General features: G+C 37.3%; 1 protein-coding gene across 2 annotated transcripts in view; it reads right to left on the bottom strand.

Annotated features, from left to right (window-relative positions):
- Positions 1-1,322: 1,322 nt before the first annotated feature.
- top2b (DNA topoisomerase II beta) overlaps positions 1,323-20,127 on the bottom strand; it is a 59,379-nt gene continuing 40,574 nt past the window's right edge. For both annotated transcript variants that reach the window (XM_081375800.1, XM_081375799.1), the window contains exons 24-35: positions 19,016-19,211; positions 18,681-18,772; positions 16,936-17,091; positions 16,378-16,461; positions 16,093-16,290; positions 13,964-14,117; positions 13,692-13,856; positions 12,841-13,012; positions 12,537-12,619; positions 12,374-12,463; positions 9,844-10,067; positions 1,323-2,560 (exon numbers count right to left, since the gene is read on the bottom strand). In XM_081375800.1, the coding sequence (XP_081231926.1) occupies positions 2,396-2,560; positions 9,844-10,067; positions 12,374-12,463; positions 12,537-12,619; positions 12,841-13,012; positions 13,692-13,856; positions 13,964-14,117; positions 16,093-16,290; positions 16,378-16,461; positions 16,936-17,091; positions 18,681-18,772; positions 19,016-19,211 (1,779 nt within the window). In that variant the 3' untranslated portion in view covers positions 1,323-2,395. The remainder of the gene's footprint in view (positions 2,561-9,843; positions 10,068-12,373; positions 12,464-12,536; positions 12,620-12,840; positions 13,013-13,691; positions 13,857-13,963; positions 14,118-16,092; positions 16,291-16,377; positions 16,462-16,935; positions 17,092-18,680; positions 18,773-19,015; positions 19,212-20,127) is intronic.

Below are 20,127 nucleotides of genomic sequence, written 5' to 3'. Positions count from 1 at the left end.
TAAAGGCGTTTTAGTTATTAAACTTTTAGTGCACTTAAAATGCCCCCCTGAGAGGACCAGGATAAGACAGATGTATTAAGTTTTTTATGAATTGATGTCATATGGTTTTTTAATGAATTGATGTCTTTATTTAATTTTTCTCTTGTATGAGTGGATCATTTTGTGTGATGGTTTAACTTGGAACATAACTGTAATCAATTGATCTATTTTTTTTTTCCACAGGGTCGGATAGGGTCATTGTTTACTTTTTTTACTTTAAATGGCAGATTTTTTGGTGAATTGTCCTTTTCTCACCCTCACATCATTCCAAGCCCATACTACTTTCAGCATGAACTTCTTTTCTGTTCCAAGGAGGAAAATAAATCTTATAAGATTTGGATATCACTTAGTCTCATTTTTTGGTGAACTGACCATTTAAAAACATTCTCCTCCTGTCTCACTGCACATCTGCTCTGAAAACATATCATAAGGGAGAACAAACTCACTCATCAGAATGTGAACAAGGAATGACAAAATCTAGACAGTATATGCAGTATTTATCGTTCTGTTTTCATTTTTTTTGTACCTCATCAATCTACAGCAGAAAGACGAATGTTTTTGCTCTATATCTTTTGTTTTCAAAAAAACTTGCTTTGAATTTTGTTGGAGCAGCATTTGAAGTTAACAAATGAAACAGCTCATGAATGTCTTTACGAAAACCCCACACCACCCACAATTCCCTTCGCATCTACAATCCTCAATCATTAAAATGTTAAGCTATGAAAGCTGTATCCTTTGAATTATGTATGCTTTGTTAAACAGGAAAAAAAAGACAACCTATTTCATTTACTAGCTAGTTGACATTGTGTTTGATGAGTTAGCATATATCTAACTATCATAACAAGAGGTTTTAAGAATCCATGTTCAAAACATGTTTTGAAAAAATCTCTTTCGGTAACAAGGGTTATCAAATGTGTCTTGTTATTCTTTATCAAAATTACCTCGCATAGGCCGGCTTGACTGCTAAGGGTCCAGGCATCTCATATGGATTGTTCAATAATGCTTTTTGCTGAATGTGATATTGTTCTAAGCTTGTGTCATGGCAGAGATGCAACAGTGTGCTTGTCTTTAATAAAAGGAAACATAATTTTGCTGTTGTCATACTGTATGTTGAAACCATTGCATTTGTGTGCTGGTCTCTGTACATAAAGATAAGCAAGTGATTCAAATTTGTAATTTTGATAAAAAAAAAAAAAAAAAAAAAGGAAGCTCTTTACGTGAGCTCTGAACCAATGCAGATAGACCAAAACCGACATGTACTAAAAATGTTACTGAGATGTTAGGAGATTTGTTTTTATCTTGTTGATTTTTCATTGAAAGGCACACAAACACAAAGTTGGTCCAAATTTAACCTACAAAGGAACAGTCCTTTAACATTAACAAAACATTTAGTTTTTTCTAAAAACACAAACAAAACTAAAAAACAGTTCATAAGGATGAAATTATCAGCTTGTGTTTAAAACCTCTAAACCCGAGGAGTTTAGATAATGACAATTCAAGAATATTGTTTATCAAAACCCTGAGTGTTTGTATCCAATTGTAAATTCCTTTGTTTTGCTTGTCTTTTTTAGGACATTAACAGTGCTTTAGTTTATGTTTACCATTGCCTTTACCATGAATCCTTCTGGCAAAACAATAAAAAAAAATATTTATTTTAAAATGTTTGGAAGTACTTGGATGGTCCATGTTAATGTATGCATAAAGTGTGAGATAGACTTTGATAGAGATAGATTTTGTTCAATTCTTTCATACAATGTTAATGTTGTGCTGTTACAGTTGTCTAAATCATTATTTTTGCATCCTTGGAAAACTTTTCTATGCAGATCAACTTCTGGTTCTGCATAAAAAGAGCACTATTTTAGCTCGTTTTTAAAAACGGCAGGATGAGTCGACATTTCTTTGGTAATAAACAGCATGTCCTGTCATTGTCTCTCATGGTCTCTCAAACATTTTGCAACATTTCAGTTGTACTGCCATTGCTATAGACTAACAAATACTTTACATTTCATGTTTATTTCCAAGTCATCTCAAAAAGGTAAGTCATCTCTAACGTTGAACCATTAAAGGTGCTGAAGCACAGCAGTCTACATTTCTAAAAGCTGCTCAGGACAAATACAATTCAATGATAAAAAACAACATTGTCAATGTATCATAACAATAATAATAATAATAATAATAATAATAATATAGCAATAACGATAAAAAGAGTAAAACAGCTACACAGTAGAAAGAATTCAACATCACAATTGAAGAAATAAAATGGAGGGTAAAATGTACAAAATTCTGCAGGGCAGAAGACAGTGAACCTGTTCTTCAACAAGGATTTTTCTGGACTGAGTGTGTGTGAGTGTGTTTTCTAGTCAAACATATCGTCGTCGTCGTCATCATTATCAGATTCTGCAAAATATTTGACTTCTTTCTTGGCTCGACCGGATCGATCTCTGCCTGAGTCCAGACGGCTGAAGCTGTTCATGCCTGCGTCGTCATCATCTTCATCGTCAGACACTGCCTTCTTTGGTTTCTACATGAAAACACACATACACAACATAAGACTGTACTCTTCCTCATGGGTAACTGCAAGATCCAGAGTAAAAGAAAAGTGAAGAACTGGACTTATCTGGATGCATCTGACCACTGAGTATAGCTTGAGTGCAGTGCACTCTGGGTCATTATTTACCACTGTGCATCACAGTTCTATTGTTTATAAAATATTGTGGTTCTGCCATTATTTTTGAAGCTTTAACTGGCATAGTTTTGAAACTATGGCTCCTTTTCTCTAAAATCTACACACAAAACATGCACACAACAAACATAATTCAAAACAATTTTAACTTCTAAAAATTGTTTTTTGCATGTCTTGTATAAAGCGCTATAGAAATATAGATGACTCGACTTGCATTTCTATTTATTTTGTAAATATATACTGAATACCACGAGGTAAAGAAAAAAAATCTCAAAACAGTACGTTTTAATTTTTAAGTAAAAAAAAATATTATATGATAATGATCATGTCAAGTCAAGTCATCTTCATTTATGTAGATGATAGAACAATGTAGATTGTTTCAAAGCAGATCTACAGAGATAAACGTATAATTTAAGGTAACAGAGATTGTTTTGGCTTTATAGCGGTTCTTTAATAAAGTTATTTCCAGCTAAAGTTAGTTTTGATTGATTTGCTTCTGTCGCAATGATCATTTGTTATTAAATTAGGGGCCGCTAAGACGACACCATTCCCTCTACACAGACTTTAAACGCGAACCTGTGAGAAACGCTGATGGCGTTCACATGCGCATTAAGAATTGGTTCTATAGTTATGTGCGTTTGAATATGTACGCAGGTTTGGAATTCCCTACAAGCCAAGTCTAAACAAAGTACTTGTCTTTCCTTATAAATTTTGATAAAGAATTTTATTTTATTTTGTCACTTCGGGGTAGGTACGCGAAACGAATTTTCCCGACAACGCCTTATCTGTAGAGTGGTAAAGGGATCCTCCATAGGGAGAGACTAGTTATCATATAATAAATTTTTTTACTTAAAAATTAAAACGTACTGTTTTAATATAAAGATCATAAGAAAATGAGTGTGGCATTTAAATGGCAGTTTTGAATTATGTTTCTAATGTAGAAACAAACTTTTTGCATTTTGCAAAAAGATTCTTTAACAATTTCAAACTGAATATAATGCAGATACTACTGCATTATCTACATTATATTCAGTGTATATTCAGTATATATTGTGCTTGCAGTTTTACAGACTTGGTCTGAACATTAGGTATATGAGTGAATGGTTTTCACTTTTCACAAAATATAATTTTTAACTCTGGTTTTACAGACAAGGCTTAAGCTAGTCCCAGACTAAAATACATGTTTAAGCTGTTTTAACTGAAAGCAACTAATTAAAATATGTCAGGGCCACTGTTTTGTCCTCAAGATGCACACCAGTAATGCTGTTTTCTATGGCACGTTTATAAAAGCGACTTAAATACTCTAATTGAACTAAGGCCTAATCCTGGCTTCATCTAAACCCTGTCTGTGAAACAGGGCCTTAGTGGCAATTAAAAAAAAAACTGTAATCTGCAGCAACCTGCATTAAACTGCAAACAGCTTGAATAATCAGGGGTTTAGCCGATTATGTTATTACCAAAATAATCAATGGCAAAAAATCAAATCACATGAAAAGCCATTGTGAATAATACTACCCTGAGCTATGGCCTGCTAAGTTATCAACATAAAGATCTTAAATATTTGTTTAATGGCATCTTTTTACTAATTACTATGAATGAAGGCCAGTATCACTGATACCAATACTAATACTGATGCCTCTATTAAATTGACTTACAATGAAGAAATAAAATGAGTATTGATTAGCCATTCAACATTGTAGTATAACTGAAAGTCACGCCTAAACAGCAAATTATCAGATTGTTTTATTTTTTCATTTATTAACACATTTTAAAGGTGCCATGTGTAAGAATTGAGGTAAAAATATCCAAAAAATGAGCTACACGCATCAAAAGAATGAGAAGAAATAAGGGCGATTATGTCATTAAAAAAATGACAAGTTATAGTGCTGCAGAGATATCAACCTGAATTAGCATGCTAAATTACTAGCCACGGCCCGACAGGTGTCATAATACCAGTTTCGGCCATGGGAGGCGGTATGCGGGCAACATATGTTAACCACCAGCCAAACTGCAATACATGAATAACTCGCACGGCTTGAAAAAACGCAAAAAGTACAAAATGGATTCGTCAAGCAGTGAGGATGATTTTGTTGCCTTCTTAAAAAGAGAAAAACAGGGTACCCCCAGGATCCTCCAACTTAAATTCAAGGCTTTTTAAGACCTTTTTAATACCATTTCAAATGAAATTCAATGCCAACTTCGTACCAATTCCGACAGAAGTATGAGGGGAAAATGTCAAATCTGTATACATTTTAAACCCTAAAAAATAATTATTTACAAGTAGACTACTTGAATTAAATAATACATTTTATGTAAATTATCAGTCATATAAAATATATACGCAGCAGCGTTGTAGCGTGCACGTGTGTAGGCCAATGTTAATTTTGGCAGCCATTTTTGATTTAGTCTTACTCTTTATCTTCAGATGAAAATGCTTATTGGTCTTAGTCACATTTGAGTCATTCTGCCTTTCATAGTGTTAGTTGACGAAATGTGTTTGCATTTTTTGTCAACTTTTAGTCATTACTTTTAGTCAAACTCCAGTTACTTTAATTTTGGTAGCTATTTTATATGTAGTCTTTAGACAGAAAATGTCATAATTATTCTCTCTAGGCCAATTTGATTAAGCTTATGAGAAATTAAAATTAAGCTAACAGGCTGTATTGACATTGCACTCTTTAGCAGTAGCACTTGTGCAATTCTACATATCCCTTTTCCTTAGTTCTGCAAATTTTTAGAGTGCCGTACCCCCTCTCTTCCACTTAGACTGCAGTCACATCTTTCCATTAAGGGACAATATTTGCCCCATTTAATCGATTTTTCCATTTCATTTTTCACCTTTATACCTTTATATAATAATAATAATGCTTTAAATAAAACAATGTTCAATAAGTATTCAATGTTAAAAAACGTTTAATATTAATAAAAATATGATATTAAAATCGCCAGTAGGTGGCGGTAACTCATTGTCTTTGTCAAAGCCACAGATTTTGTTGCAAAATAGAGCAATAAGCCTGACAATACTGTTTAAAATGTAGTACATCACTTAATGTTACCCTTTTTTTTTCTTTTTTTTTTTTTTACTGTTGTATAAAATCAATGTCACATTTGAAATCGTGTGGATAGTCGGGAAACATTGCATTCTTGGTCGCATAATGATCAACATTAAAAACACTGCTGTATATCAGCCTGCATTTTGATCGCAGATTTAGTCGCACAAACAGCGCAAGCGGCTCGTGACAGATCTTCTCAAATGAAGATCGCTGAACTCCAGCTTGTCTGTGTTTTCAGATCATCCGCGCTGCTTCAACAACGTAGAGAGAGCGCGCGTGGATGGCTGTGGCCAGACACTACTGAAAAGACCGGGTAGAAAACATGTTCTTTTAACAGAAAAGCTCTGATTAGTAACCATAGTAACGGGTGCGCACGCTTTCGCGCGTTCTTCTATGACGTGAAGCGCGAGGTGCACTCAATGTTACGCGACACATTTTTAATTAGTCTACAACAGTTAATCTTGTTACGGTATGAATTTAATCATAGAAAAGGCAAAAAAATAAATAAGACATTTGTAACAAAATCCAAGACTTTGTATACCAAATTCAAGGCTTTTAAGGCCTTAATTTGAGATTATCAAATTTAAGACTTTTTCAATGCTTTTAAGACCCCGCGGGTACCCTGAAAAAGAAAGATGATATATTGAGTCCATCCAATCCTGAGATTGCACCGAGAGGAAGTAGAGTTTCACCTCCTTATCAAGGAGTTGCAAAATTATCCAGAGTGATTCAAAATTTACCTCAGAATGTCAGTGAACAGTTTGATGCTTTGCTAGCGATACTGGAGCCAGATATTAAAAAGAAGACTACCAATTTCCGTGAACCAATCGATCCTGAACATAGACTGGCACTCTAGCAGTATGTAGGTATGGACACACACACACACACACACACACACACACACACACACACACACACGGTGGGCAGACAGAACAGCTGTATACAGGTTATATTTTATACTATAAATAGTGTATAATAGGGCTGTAATCTCCTAGTCGATTATTTGGTCGATACGTTCTGGCTCGACCAAAATTCTGATTGGTTGATTTTTTGCCACGTTCATTTCATCAGTTTTGCCGCGTTGACGCGTTCATTTCATCAGGTGGAAAGCACTAATTGCTAATGGGGGTGTTTTCAGAGCACCCCTGTTTCCCAGGTAACAGTCTGCCTTCAGAACACCCCCCTTGTTTTCACTTCTTTTGGATTAGCCCAACCCACCGGAGGAGAGAGACAGATTGAAGAAAGTAGGCTACTACTGCTAGAAGGTTTGCTGAATATTATTTAATTGTGAGAGCGTTTAATTCATAGCCAGTCCTCTTCTACCATGAATTTCAAAGACATCGGCAGTGTGGCAGCATTTTTTTAAAAGTTAATAGTCTATGTGTCTCAGCCGTGAAGCTGAGCTGCACACTGTGCACAGAGCGGCTGAAATGATAACGTTAGTGTCTGTCAGTTATTATAATACATATGACAAAAACAATAGTCTAAATTATGTTGCATATTCCTCAAAAGTGCTTGTGATGATATCACTAGTTTCGGAAATCATAGGCTATGATATTGCGCAGGTGCACGTGATGCAACGCTGTCAGAGCCGACAGACTCGTGTGTCAGACTCATTTCAGTGCAAAATAATTAGGTCAAAAACGATTTAATATACTGCAAATAACCTACTAGTTTTTTTATGTTAATTTATAATTCATTTAGGCGGACAACAAGGCTACCAAGTACTGCGCACAGTGCACAGCTAATTAATTTAACGCTTTTTTTCCTAACATCATTTTTAGTCGAAAATTTCAGGACTTCAGTCGACCAAGATTTTCTTTGGTTGATTGCAGCCCTAGTGTATAAATATAAATGGTGTATAAACTTGTCAGACGCCATTCTGGATTTTGTCGTTCGCTTATACAGTGGCTCTGAATTGTCAAAAAAACTCTCAAAATACTGGCTGTGGATGCGAAAAACGCAGAAAATCGAACCCGATCCTAATTTTTTTTATTACGGACGAAAGTTTCGTAGACAGTGTGCAAGCGTGATTGACATAACGTGAGGTCGAATTTTTTTTTTAACGTGCGAAAATTTCGGATGCGAATTGTGCAATGTGTGCAAGTGTGCAATGGCCTTAACGATAAAAATGTAATATGAACAAAACGAATATGAACATATTCACTGGTAAACGGTGAAGGGGAGTAGCTTGAAGATGTCATATTTCAAAATCACTTGACATCAACCAACGTTCCTCTGGAGTCAAAACGTCCTCTATTAGAAGTTGGCTCGGCTTCGGCTATGGCTTTAGGGTCGTTGTGAAGGTAGGGGCGGAGCATAGAGACTATGCCGTTTCTCGGTTGTTACTCTAGAGTAGACCAACTCACTTTCTGGAGGTATACTGCCCCCATCTGTAATGGAGTGTGGAGTATGAATTGATTGGCGGACATTACACAAGGCACCTTAAAGAACATTAAAGAGGCTACATGCGATTTCCTGAAATTTAAACTCGCGACTGACACCTGTGGCCAAAAAAACGGAACTGCTCTTCCTTTCTGCTCGCTCTCGTACGTGCACACTTCACAAGTCATCCGCTGCAAAGAAGTCAACATTATGTTTACAGAGGTAAGAACAGTCAAATACATATATTGTTTGAGAAACTAAGTTTGTTTGCTGACTAGCGGTGGTGGCAGAGTGATCTGAAACGTTTAACATGAACGCGCTTGACGTCACATCCGCAGACAGCGCGCGAAAAATCTGACCCGACAGAAAATAGGAAAAATAGGATACAGGCTTATAGGTGCACCCACTGTGAGCTGACAATGTGTCAGTATGCTCATCAGGAGATGTTTGAGTCATAAATGGTCAAATAAAAAGGCTATTGTTACGTTTATTTTGGGGGAAAAGTTGCATGTAGCCTCATTAAAAAAGAAACTTTTAATTAAAGTGAACTTTATTCACATTAACACATCATAATAAATGTTACATTTAACTGTGCCTAATTTTAACTATATTAATTTAAGTTGAATTTTTTTAATATTACAATTAAGAAGAACTTTTTTCTATTTTAATATATTTTCAAATGTAGTTTATTCCTGTGATGCAAAGCTGAATTTTCAGAATCATTACTCCAGTGAAGAACCATGATCCTTCAGAATGTTGATTTGCTGCTCAAGAAAAATCTCTGATTATTATCAATGTTGAAAAACAGTTGTGCTGCTTCAAATGTTTGTGGAAACCATGATACACTATCATAAAAAAAAAAAATTGGGGTATGTAAATTAATACTTTTATTCAGCAATGATGCATTAAATTGATCAAAAGTAGCAGTAAATACAATTCGATTTCAAATAAATGGTGTTCATAATATCTTAATTCATTAAGGAATTCTGAAAATAATGTATCATGGTTTGTTTCAAAATATTAAGCAGCAAAAACTGCATTTAACACTGATAATAATAAGAACCATTATTAATCACAGAGCAAAATATGGCCACAAGCAGCAATAATCAGGGTCCAAGCACCAATGGCCAATGTGGATGATTAGTGATCCAACTGAAATGTATTTTATGATGTGTTTTATACACATGAATAATGAGTATTGTGAAAAGTGCTACACAAACAAATTTGACTTGACTGTTATAATTACACTGAAGCGTGTTACTGACAGGATCAAAAACAAGTAGCCAGACGGAGCTTTCAGCGTCCTTCATGAGGGTCTCGCATGTCGTGCCCATCGCCCCCTCTAAAGTAGAGGACACCGGGTTGAGCACAGCTGGATACATGCAGACTATCAGTTGGACACTCTCTCTCTCTCGCTTTGCGGGGCTGGTGAGCGATGCAAAGATAGCTTAATTCTATACTGATTCTATATTCTTATTTCTATTTTTACTGCATTAAACAGCAAATATTAATCACAGAAATCAATGTGTTAATTTCCCACTCCTAATTATTTTATAATAGACAGATAATAAAAATTTTAATAAACTATTTAAAATGCATTACATTATCTGCATTGATATACTGTTTTTCACAAGCTGTAATACAGCTTATAGGATTATTATTAGTAGTGGATATATCACTCACCCTGCTTGTGGCAGTCTTTCCAGTCTTCTTCACAGGGTTATAAACCTCCTCCTCTGAGCTCGACTGCTTCCTCTTCCTGCCTCGGCCTTTCCCACCCCCTTTTGGTGCTGCTGGTGCTTTTTTAGTGCCCGTGTCTGAGTCTGAGTCCCAGACGCATGTATCAGGCTTCTTGGCTTTAACTGGAGCTTTCTTCTGTTTAGGTGCTGTGTCTGCAGGTTTCTTAGCTGGAGTAACAGAACAAAATTATTGTAACAGACTGGAAACTGGTCATTCACATCTACTTGTTAAGATCATAACTGGGCTGAACTGGTGAGCTACATGGCCACTAGTAAAGATCTCTGCAGGGTTTTTCCTGCATAGAGAATTATGGGGCGGCCGCCTCTGTCAAATTTCGTGCCATTTCCGGCTCAAAGTGCTCAATAGTGATGTGTGGATCTCAGTAATATCCGCGGATACTGTGGATAATCCGCGGGGTAGGGCGAGCCAAGTAATATAAAATAACTTTCCAATTAATTGCGGGTGGATCGGAATGAGAAATAAATCATTAATGTGTTGATTTTAATAAAGACACGGGACTCTCATTTCACTGTAAGATGCAACAAATGTGCGTCACTCTTTTACTTTAAAGGGGACATATCATGCTAAATCCACTTTTTTAGCCCTTAAATGCATTTTGTTGTATATTTAGAGTGTTTAGAAGTACAGAAAATATGAAATTATTCTCTTCAGGTGCTTCGTTGATATCTTTATATTCTGTTTTGGTCATATTTTTCAACCTGTTCAGATTTTTCTGTTATCTATGACGTTTTGTGAACTAATACGTCACAGTATTTGCAGCGGAACTGCCAAATAAGGACATTGACTCCCGGCCCAACACTTCGAGCAATCCGCCATTTCTATTTCTCACTGCAATTTTGTAGTCCAAGCTAAAGGATGCAGAAGTTACGAGAGGGTAAGTTAAAATGTTCGGTTGTTGGATGTAGTAACCCACACACTTCATTACAAACGTCTAATGTAGATGAACTGCCGCGCTTGTGTCAGGACGCATGTTTAACTGAAAGAACGAGCAGAGAGAGAGACCTGGTCGCGCGCGCGCTCACTCTCTCTCTCTTCAGAGCCAGGCGAACGTGTAAACAAGACATCACCGTCTCCAAACTAGACGCTGTCTTGCTCTCTCTCCCTCGCACATATTAATCAAAATAAATCGACACCATGGTAAAAGGTCGGAAGACCAAAGTTTCATGTGTAAATACAGTAACACACCATTGCGATACATCCATATGAAGACGTTGTTCTACAGGTTCGTCGTCTTCATTTTCATCTCGCTCCTGCTCCGACTCATGCTCGAACATGTAAGGCTGGATGGACAAGTCTTCCGTTGTTGACATTTTGTTAATAACGTGTGAATAAAAAGTTTCCGTGCCGCTAGATAATCGTATCTCTGCTATCAAACTACAAAAATGGCCGAACGGGGTGGAGTTGAACCTCTGCAACCTGGAGAGGGGGCGGGGTATGAAGTGTCTCAGTTGTATTTAAAGAGACCGCACCAAAACGGGTTGATCTCAGAAGCACATGAGAAAAGGGGTAGAAAAGGGGCCTGTGGAGCTATAATAATGAGGAATTCAGACCCAAACATTGCAGTTCCGCTTTATATAGACTACAAATGTATGATTTATATGTAAAAAGGAACAATTTAAAAGCATGATATGTCTCCTTTAATTTTAAACTGAACGTTGTTCTCTTCAGGGAAAACCAATCAAAGAAAACATATGCCTAGAGGCCTAGTAGTCATTATATAAAACAAGTAAAAACCTGAGATATTGCTTTATTATAACTTAACAGCTTTAAATAAAGATATACACAAGCTTAACAGAAATTATTCTGATTAGAGTGTCTTCCAACAATGATGTAATGAAACAGGCTTTAATCCCTTCAAACTTAAATTGTCACTATGTTTAGGCTAATTAAGGAAATGCAATTTTGCCAAAGAAGTACTTTTATTTTAAATAAATGTTCATTTAAAAGCAGCCTACTTCAGTGTAATATGTAACCATATCATCATGCTGATCTTTCCATCTTTACTCTCATCATGTTACGCTGCATTCGGAGATCGACTACTTTTGACTGACAAAATTCCAGCCACTGGAAACAGTAACTGATAAAGTGAGTTGTACAAAACCTTTCTTTTTAGTAAACTTTGTGTACACAAAATGTTGTCAATGCTCGAGTTCATGTGCAGAGCCCCTGGTGATACTTCAAGCACAGTTTCATGTTGTGTCGAGCATCCTTGGTGTTTTAAAAATAGCGATTTTGATGCTATCATTGTAGTGCCCCTAGCACTCCCATTCAAAAGGCATTTTGACCGAAAGCGAAAATACGGTCAATCTTAAAAGTGCCGTTTCCATTCTAATTATGCTTTTACACGAATGTTTGACTCGGGTAGATTAACAAAAATAGCCTAGGTTGCAATTTAGCGAGAGTTACCCTTTAAACATGATCACTTATCACAGGTTGTTTGCCGGTCAGGTACCTTTTTTAGCTGGAGGTTTCTCAAAAACAGAACTGTTGGAAAATGATGAAAACCCTGGACCCCTGTCATCATCACTGTCTGACTTCACATCTGAGGAATAAATAAACATTATTAACACATGCACATTATTAACATGATAAACCACCACTGAACACACACATACCGTCATCGCTGCTCTTGTCAGCATACTCCGTTTTAGATGACAATACAGGCTCTGGGTCCCTTTTCTTCGCTGGTGAAGTAGGCCTGAAAATGATTTAATTCAAATGAAAAAGAGTTGGAATCCATATTTGATTGTCACTTTGAGAATAATAATAATAAAAGTACTACATGGTTTCATTAAATGGGTGGACCTCACAAAAAGTTGCCTTTATTTTCAGATTCTTGTTAGGTTATTGTAAAACTTAAACTGCTTGTGACAGGCTTTGTGAGATTCACCCAAATGTGAATATTTAGACAGAACATACAAAGTAAATGTTGTTTTTGGAGGAAAAATGTCTTCATCATCTTCTTCATCGTCATTTTGTTGCTCTGTGTTTTTATAGGAGTGAACTGGTGATGCTGAACCATCATTCTCCTGTTCTTCGTCACCACCCTCCTCTTCCTCAGAGAAGTCAAATGTGTACTTGGCCTTCGCAGCTGTGGAACAACAACACAATAGAACATTTCAGGCTATGTTTAAAATGTCATGTTTTCATATGGGAAGAGTCATTTAAACACAGTATGAATACGTTTTGTTATGTTATGTACCACCTCTGCAGTATTTTTTGTCAATTATTTCTTCCATAGATATATAGTTAAATGTTTTTTTTCACCACATTCACGTGTAACTGTGTGTTCACACCGCCGGCGGCGAGAGCGTCAAAGTGGCCGGAAGCCATTCATTTTCAATGAGAGCCGGCGGCGAGCACCGGCGAGGGCGGCGCGTCTTGGACGGCGAGAGCGGCGAGAGGAGTTGAAATCAAGTCAACTTTATGGTAATAAGCTATGACGCGGTTCGGCGGCAACCAGCGGCAACCAATCGGAATGTAGAAGTCCTCCGCCTGAGAGGAAAAAAATCACGCATTCTAATCTACGTCAGAGCGTCAGAGCGTCCCCGAATCTTTCTACGGCGTCGGTGGCAGGGCGGCGAGAGCGAATTTTGCCGCTCTCGCCGGTGGCGGTGTGAACGTACAGTTAATAACACCGCATTTACGATCATATCACTCAGGCCTGGTTTAAATGATTAAAATTACATTTTGTACAGAGGTATTAATGGAAGCACACACACCTGAGGCTATTAAATTTTGTACAGAGGTATTAATGGAAGCACACACACCTGAGGCTCTCCTGGATGTGGTGTCCCTGGGAATAACAGGTTCACTTTCATCCAGCTCATTATCGGAACGATCATCATCACATTCATCATCTGACCATGGATTCCTTTTTTTTACTTTCTTAGCTGGACCTTTAGCACCTGGTGGCTTCCTTTGTTTCGGAGTACCTGAAGATAAGAAATATATATAAAAATATTAAAAAAATGTATGAAAACATAAAAAATGCTTTTGAAAGTAAACTGAAGTTAAATATAGTGCCAATATTTATTGCTACCAGGTTCTTTCTTCTCTCGCTTGACCCGCGGAGCTTTGGGTTTGGCTCCTGGGTTGGGAAGGCCGGATGGAGAAATTAGGGAATTCTCTCCTCCATTGGAGCCCAGCGCACTGTCCTCATCAAACTCCACCTTCAAGGCTGGATCTACCTCATTCTGACACCAACACAGACATCATTAGACACAGACACACACTGTACCAGGCTTGACATTTATTAGTTGTGCTTCAGCCTATTTAGGTATAATTGATACATGGTTCTAGACCAGGGATAGGCAACTTCAGTCCTGCAGAGTTGAGCTCCAACCCTAATCAAACACACCTGAACAAGCTAATCAAGAGCTTCAGAATTACAGAATTACAGAATCACTTATGTTTCAGTGGTAACATAGAGCTCCTGAACTCAGATTCAAGCAGCTACATTGTTTGTTTGTGGTGAAAAGAAATATTTTTTGAAACAGCAAAAATTTTAAAGTATATTAAAAAGTGACTGGACGGACACATATCACTTTATTGAAACTGGTGTTCTGCTGTGGTAATAAACATTTCACCGGGTACTTTCGCTTTTGCCGCAGAGACATTTTATGTCCCATAAATGTGTTTTCTTCTATTCTTTATGATACAATATGTTCATATGATAATGCGCGCAGCTTTCAGTGGGCGGGACTGTTTGAAGTAGGGTTGTGCCGATGGACGATATCATCGTCCATCGTGATGGCTGACCGACATCACGATGGAGAGCCACCATCGTGATGCCACGCCCCCCACCCTGTCAGACCAGCCCAGTCTCACGGCAGTTCGTTTTCGTGTGTACACCAGTGGTTGGGAACCTATGGCTCGTGTGGCTCGCAAGGTCTCTCACCCTTTACCAACAAACGATAAAAAAAATGAAGACGTGTGTGTTCAGTGCTGTTCGCGAGTGTCACGAGTCACCAATCAACCAAACGCTTACGTTTCTGTGGTAACCTAACAGTTACAGCTCCTGCACTGGGATTCAAGCAGAACCTCAAGCAGCTTTAAGGTGATGGCGAAATTCATTTTAAAACAGCTATGAAAATGTAAAAGTAGGCTTTATAAACTTTAATATATCCTTTTATTGAAACGGGTGCTTTGCTGTGCAAAGAGAAACATTTCACCCGTTGGCCGCTGGTAACGTTACTTTCACTTTTGCCGCAGAGACCCTTTATGTCCTATAGGCCTAAATGTATCGTATTGTTGATAATCCGCACAGATTTCAGTTGACGATTATGTAAAGTTCATAACAAAACATGAATGAGAAAGAAAAGAGCAGGATGTGCTATTGAAAAGAAAAATTAAAAGCACGATAAGTCGCGAAAGAGAACTGAATTCTACTGACAGGTTGGTGCGCGCGCGCTCCGAGCGCAACATGGTCAAGTAGTCTTTGTCTTCGGTTGCGCGCCTGAACGGCCAAATAAACATAGAAATATTTCAAAATGCCAAGCCGAGTATTCCCGTGGCGTAAACACAGTAGAAGTAGCTACAATGTGCACTCTCCCTGTCTCTTCGTGATCGTCAGCACACAACCCCCCCCCGACGATATCATCGTCCATCGCGATGTTTTACTGTAAACATCGTCAACTGCCAATTTAGGGGACATCGCCCAACCCTAGTTTGAAGTTAGCTATGGACCTAATAAAGTTACTATTATTGAAAAATATATATATATATTTCCATTTATTTTTCTATAATATAATATAATATTATTTTTTGCTGTGGCTCTTTTAGGAAAATGCATTAGCCAAAAATAAACATAAAAATGTCTATTTGGTAAAAAAAAAAAAAAAAAAAAAGGTTGCCAACCTGGGTTAGACTCTACAGCCCTTGATTCAAATTTGTACTTGCTCGTTAAAATTTACCATTGTTCTTCCACAATATCATACATTTGTAGATCATGATAACTATGGGTAAAATCATGAATGGCTCCTCACTATCACTGTAAAAAATAACTATACAGTTTCTCTAAATATAAATGCAAAAACTGAAATAGCTTCGTAATAACTATTAATTCTCTGTAATATATTTAATAAAAGACATATTAATGTAATAACTTTCAGAGTAAATATAACACATTTCAGCTTATACACACACACACACACACACACACCCCCATACCTTCTTCTTTTTGGTTAGTTTCTTGGAGGCATCGGCCTTCATAGCCTGTGTGACCTGTGGCTCTATCCTGCGACCAAAGGGAGAGGGCAGAGTTTCTTCCAGGTGCATCTTCTTCACTTTAGGTTTGCCCACCTTCCCTTTCACCAGCTTTGTGGCCTTCCCAGAGTTCACACTCTCCCTCTCCTGCCCCTCTATACGCTGGAAGAAAGACAAAACTCTCAAATACTTTATCACACACATCATGATTCAATCCAATCCTTAAGCAAACATTTAAATGAGACTCACGTCTAGCTCCTCAATGAACACGGCCAGATCTTCCCTCCACAGATCTTCTGAATTTTTCTTCTGGAGTTCATTCAGCTCTGCTTTCTATACAACAAATTAAAGAGCACAAACTCAAAGTTAACCTGCTGCTGTTATTAGTCAAATGAATAATTCACCCTACACCCGATTTTCAGTGAATAACAACATTTGGTCTTTTCCTCACACAAAGCTATTACATGACTTTAGAAGACCGGGAATAGAAGTGGGCAATATACCAGTAAACCAGAAAAATGGTACAAATTTGGAAACCGGTATAAATATTGGATTATAGTTTCTATCTGTAATTGCTCACTTGATGTTCCTGTTGCGTCATCACGAAAGTTTGCCCTTATATTGTTTATCCTTATAACAAAATAAATAATGACAGAATTTACATTTTTGCGTGACTCCTTTAAAAAGAAGGTTCCAACATTGCTTCACACATGATATAACATTACAGTAACAAAGTCCAGTCATATTAAGTGTATAAAAACTGATATAAATCATTGAATGTAACACTGATGACTATAAGAGTGATACCTTCAGGTCTTTCTGCTTGAGGAGTTCCTCAACCTTCTCCTTGGTCAGACACCACAGAGGCATGTTCAGAATGTAGTTAAAATTTGGCCCAGAGGAGGACCCAGAGTCCACTGAGATGTCACTGTCATTACCATCACCGTCCTCATCCTCCAAAGACTAACAGCAAACAAAGAGAAACAGTGAGATATGAGCAAAAGTTAAACTAAACGACAACAGTCTTCTTAAAACACTAGAACAGGGGTCAGTATTCGCTAAAACGTGAGCAAAAGAGGTGCATGTATTTTTTTTTATTTTTTTTTTTCTGCATTTATATAGCGCTTTCATAGACCTATGGCCACCAAAGTGCTTTACATATTGCCTCACATTCACCCATTCATACACCGACGGCGGTGTCAGCCATGCAAGGCGCCTTCCAGCTCGTCGGGAGCAGCTGGGGTTAGGTGTCTTGCTCATGGACACCTCGACACTTGGTCAGGTAAAACCGGGGATTGAACCACCAACCTTCTGGTTTGTAGACAACCTACATGAACCACTGCCGCCCCACTGCCGCTTCATCTACATATTTAATGTAGATGAAGTACCTTGCACCTGCATACAGATCTATATTTTGAGGTCATAATTTATCATAGTAACACAGCTTGTGTTATAATAAATAAATAAATAAATTAGGAGCTATACATACTTTTAAAAGTGTGCCATATGCGTGTGACGTCTTAAGCCCCCTTTCCACTGCACATGACATTAGCATAGTGTCAGTCGCACAGAACTTTGAAATTGGTTGTGAAGCAACCGTTACCCTCGACTATTCACAATAGTAAAATTAATTATAGGTGTGTTTGATCAGTGTTGGAGCTAAACTCTGCAGGACAGCGGCCCTCCAGGACCGAGTTTGAGGAACCTTGTATTAAATGATATTTAATGAATGTAATGCATGCATGAATATATCCACACAAAACAAATGACCCCCAATACATCTCAAATAAAATCACAGTCGATTTTATAGAGCTAATCAATATAAATATTGATTTAAGAATTATAAAATATTTTTTCTGCCATAATTATTAATAACAGCCATTTTGCAGAAATCGCGTTTACAGAATGACGTTAAAGTGTAAAAAAATATTGATAATTCTAGCTTTGATTAGCTTTTAATTCATAGTTTTGATTAGAATACATCACATCCGGTCACATACGGTCTAGCCGCAGAAGTTCAGATATTTCAACGCATCCGAAACTCAAATCGGATCCGAAATTTCCGCATACGCATATGATCGGAACTCCCCGCAGCTCCGGTACGACTCTCCATTGGAAATGAATGACTTCAGGTCGACGGCTGTCGTTTGTCGTGTGCAGTGGAAAGGCGGCTTTAGGCTGAGACTCTTGCAACTGCATGCACCGTACATGTAACGTTACACCCCAAGTGTGCATGTTTGACATTTGAGACTTTCCTTAAAGATTAAATATAAAGATTCTCATTATGTGCGTGATGCAGCCAGATTTAATAATCGGTTAGGATTTAAAAACTCCTGTAGTCTATGGTGTTTGTATTGAGTTCTGATTTTTTTTAAGTAATTAATAATAAAAAGTAATATTAAAGTTAAAGTAATATTACGCATGTCTACAATTGTGGGTTTGTTCTTAAAATGTATGGGTCAGGCTCTTGCTTTATTTTAATGCATGAGCTGTCCTCTAACAGATGCATATAAACACATAGCTGTATCTATCATCTATGTTTCCTCAAATACCTTCTCCTGAGCTTTGTTCCAGGCAGCCACAGGGTCAGATTCATATCCTTTTTGCACCAGCATTCGGATCAAATCTCTTTTTGACTTGTTCTCTGGTAAAAAAAATAAATAAATACAAACTATTAAAACACAGAGTACATGACATTCATTTTTTATTGTTTAAAATTTAAAATTAAATTTAAAGAGCGCTTCATTCATTTGTCCTCTGCAGTAAAGCTTACCACTTACACTCAAGTCAAAATTCAAACTTACCAACCAAAAAGACATATACTTCAGAAGAGAATGCAGGCTAAAAATGATCTTAAAATCTGACAAACATTGGATAAATATCTCACCGATTGATAGTTTTCCCTCAATCTTTTCAAGCACAAATCGTGCCTGGTTGGAGAGTTTGGCCGACTCAGCGCCCAGACTGCCCACCAGCCAGTCCTTCCTCAGTTTATAATAGTGCAAACGCAGCTCAAAGAACTCCTTCAGGATATCCTGCACAGACTCATAGCGCTTCATACAGCCCATGTGATCAAACAGCACCTATAAACCAAGAGAGACCAAAAGAAAGAAGCATGAGGCAAAAAACAAATCATATGGCACACCATCAATTACCCATTTCACAATAGACCACGGTAAATGTCTAGGCGGTTAGTATTATTGTTTCACATTTTAGTTATCCTTAAAACAGTGTTAATGTTGATAAAATGTTGATAAAAAATATATGTTGTCATAACTTATTGATCATATAATTTTTTAAAGTGTAGAAACCATGATACCATGTATCTTAACAAGATGTCCAAAAGACCTCCAGCTAAAAATATAGGCCCACAACATTAAAGATCCTGCGGTATATTTAACAGTGGACATGTGGTACTTTTCCTCCCTGTTTGCACCAAACCCATCTGGTGGATTTGCTGCCAAAAAGCTCTTTTTATAGTTTCATCTGACCATAGAATCCAGTCCCTTTAGAAATTTAAGTCATATCTGACAACTGAATATGCATGAGCGAGGATGATTCTTGAAACCCTCACAAACAACATGTGGTGATGTAGATTTTTTTTTTTTTTGTGGGGGGGGGGGGGGGGGGGGCTTTCTGACCCCAAGACTCAACTAATCTCTGCAATTCTCCATCTATGATCCCTGGAGAGTCTTTGGCCACTTAAACTTGCTATGCATTAAGACAATATAGACACACGTCCTCTTCCTGGCAGATTCGTAACATCTTTAGTTGATTGGAACTTCTTAATTATTGCCATGATGGTAGAAAGGGGAATTTTCAATGCTTTAGCTATTTTCTTACAGTAACATTCTATTTTGTGAAGCTCAACAATCTTTTGCTGCACATCAGAACTATATTCTTTGGTTTTACCCATTGTGATGGATGATTAAGGGAATTTGGCCTTTGTGTTTCCTCATATTTAAACTCCTGTGAAACAAGAAGTCATAGATAGACAAT

Source organism: Scardinius erythrophthalmus (assembly GCF_964197995.2).
Source record: "Scardinius erythrophthalmus genome assembly, chromosome: 10".
NCBI lineage: Eukaryota > Metazoa > Chordata > Actinopteri > Cypriniformes > Leuciscidae > Scardinius > Scardinius erythrophthalmus.
Note: the sequence above shows the minus strand (reverse complement) of the source record. Positions and strands in the feature narration are given on the sequence as shown.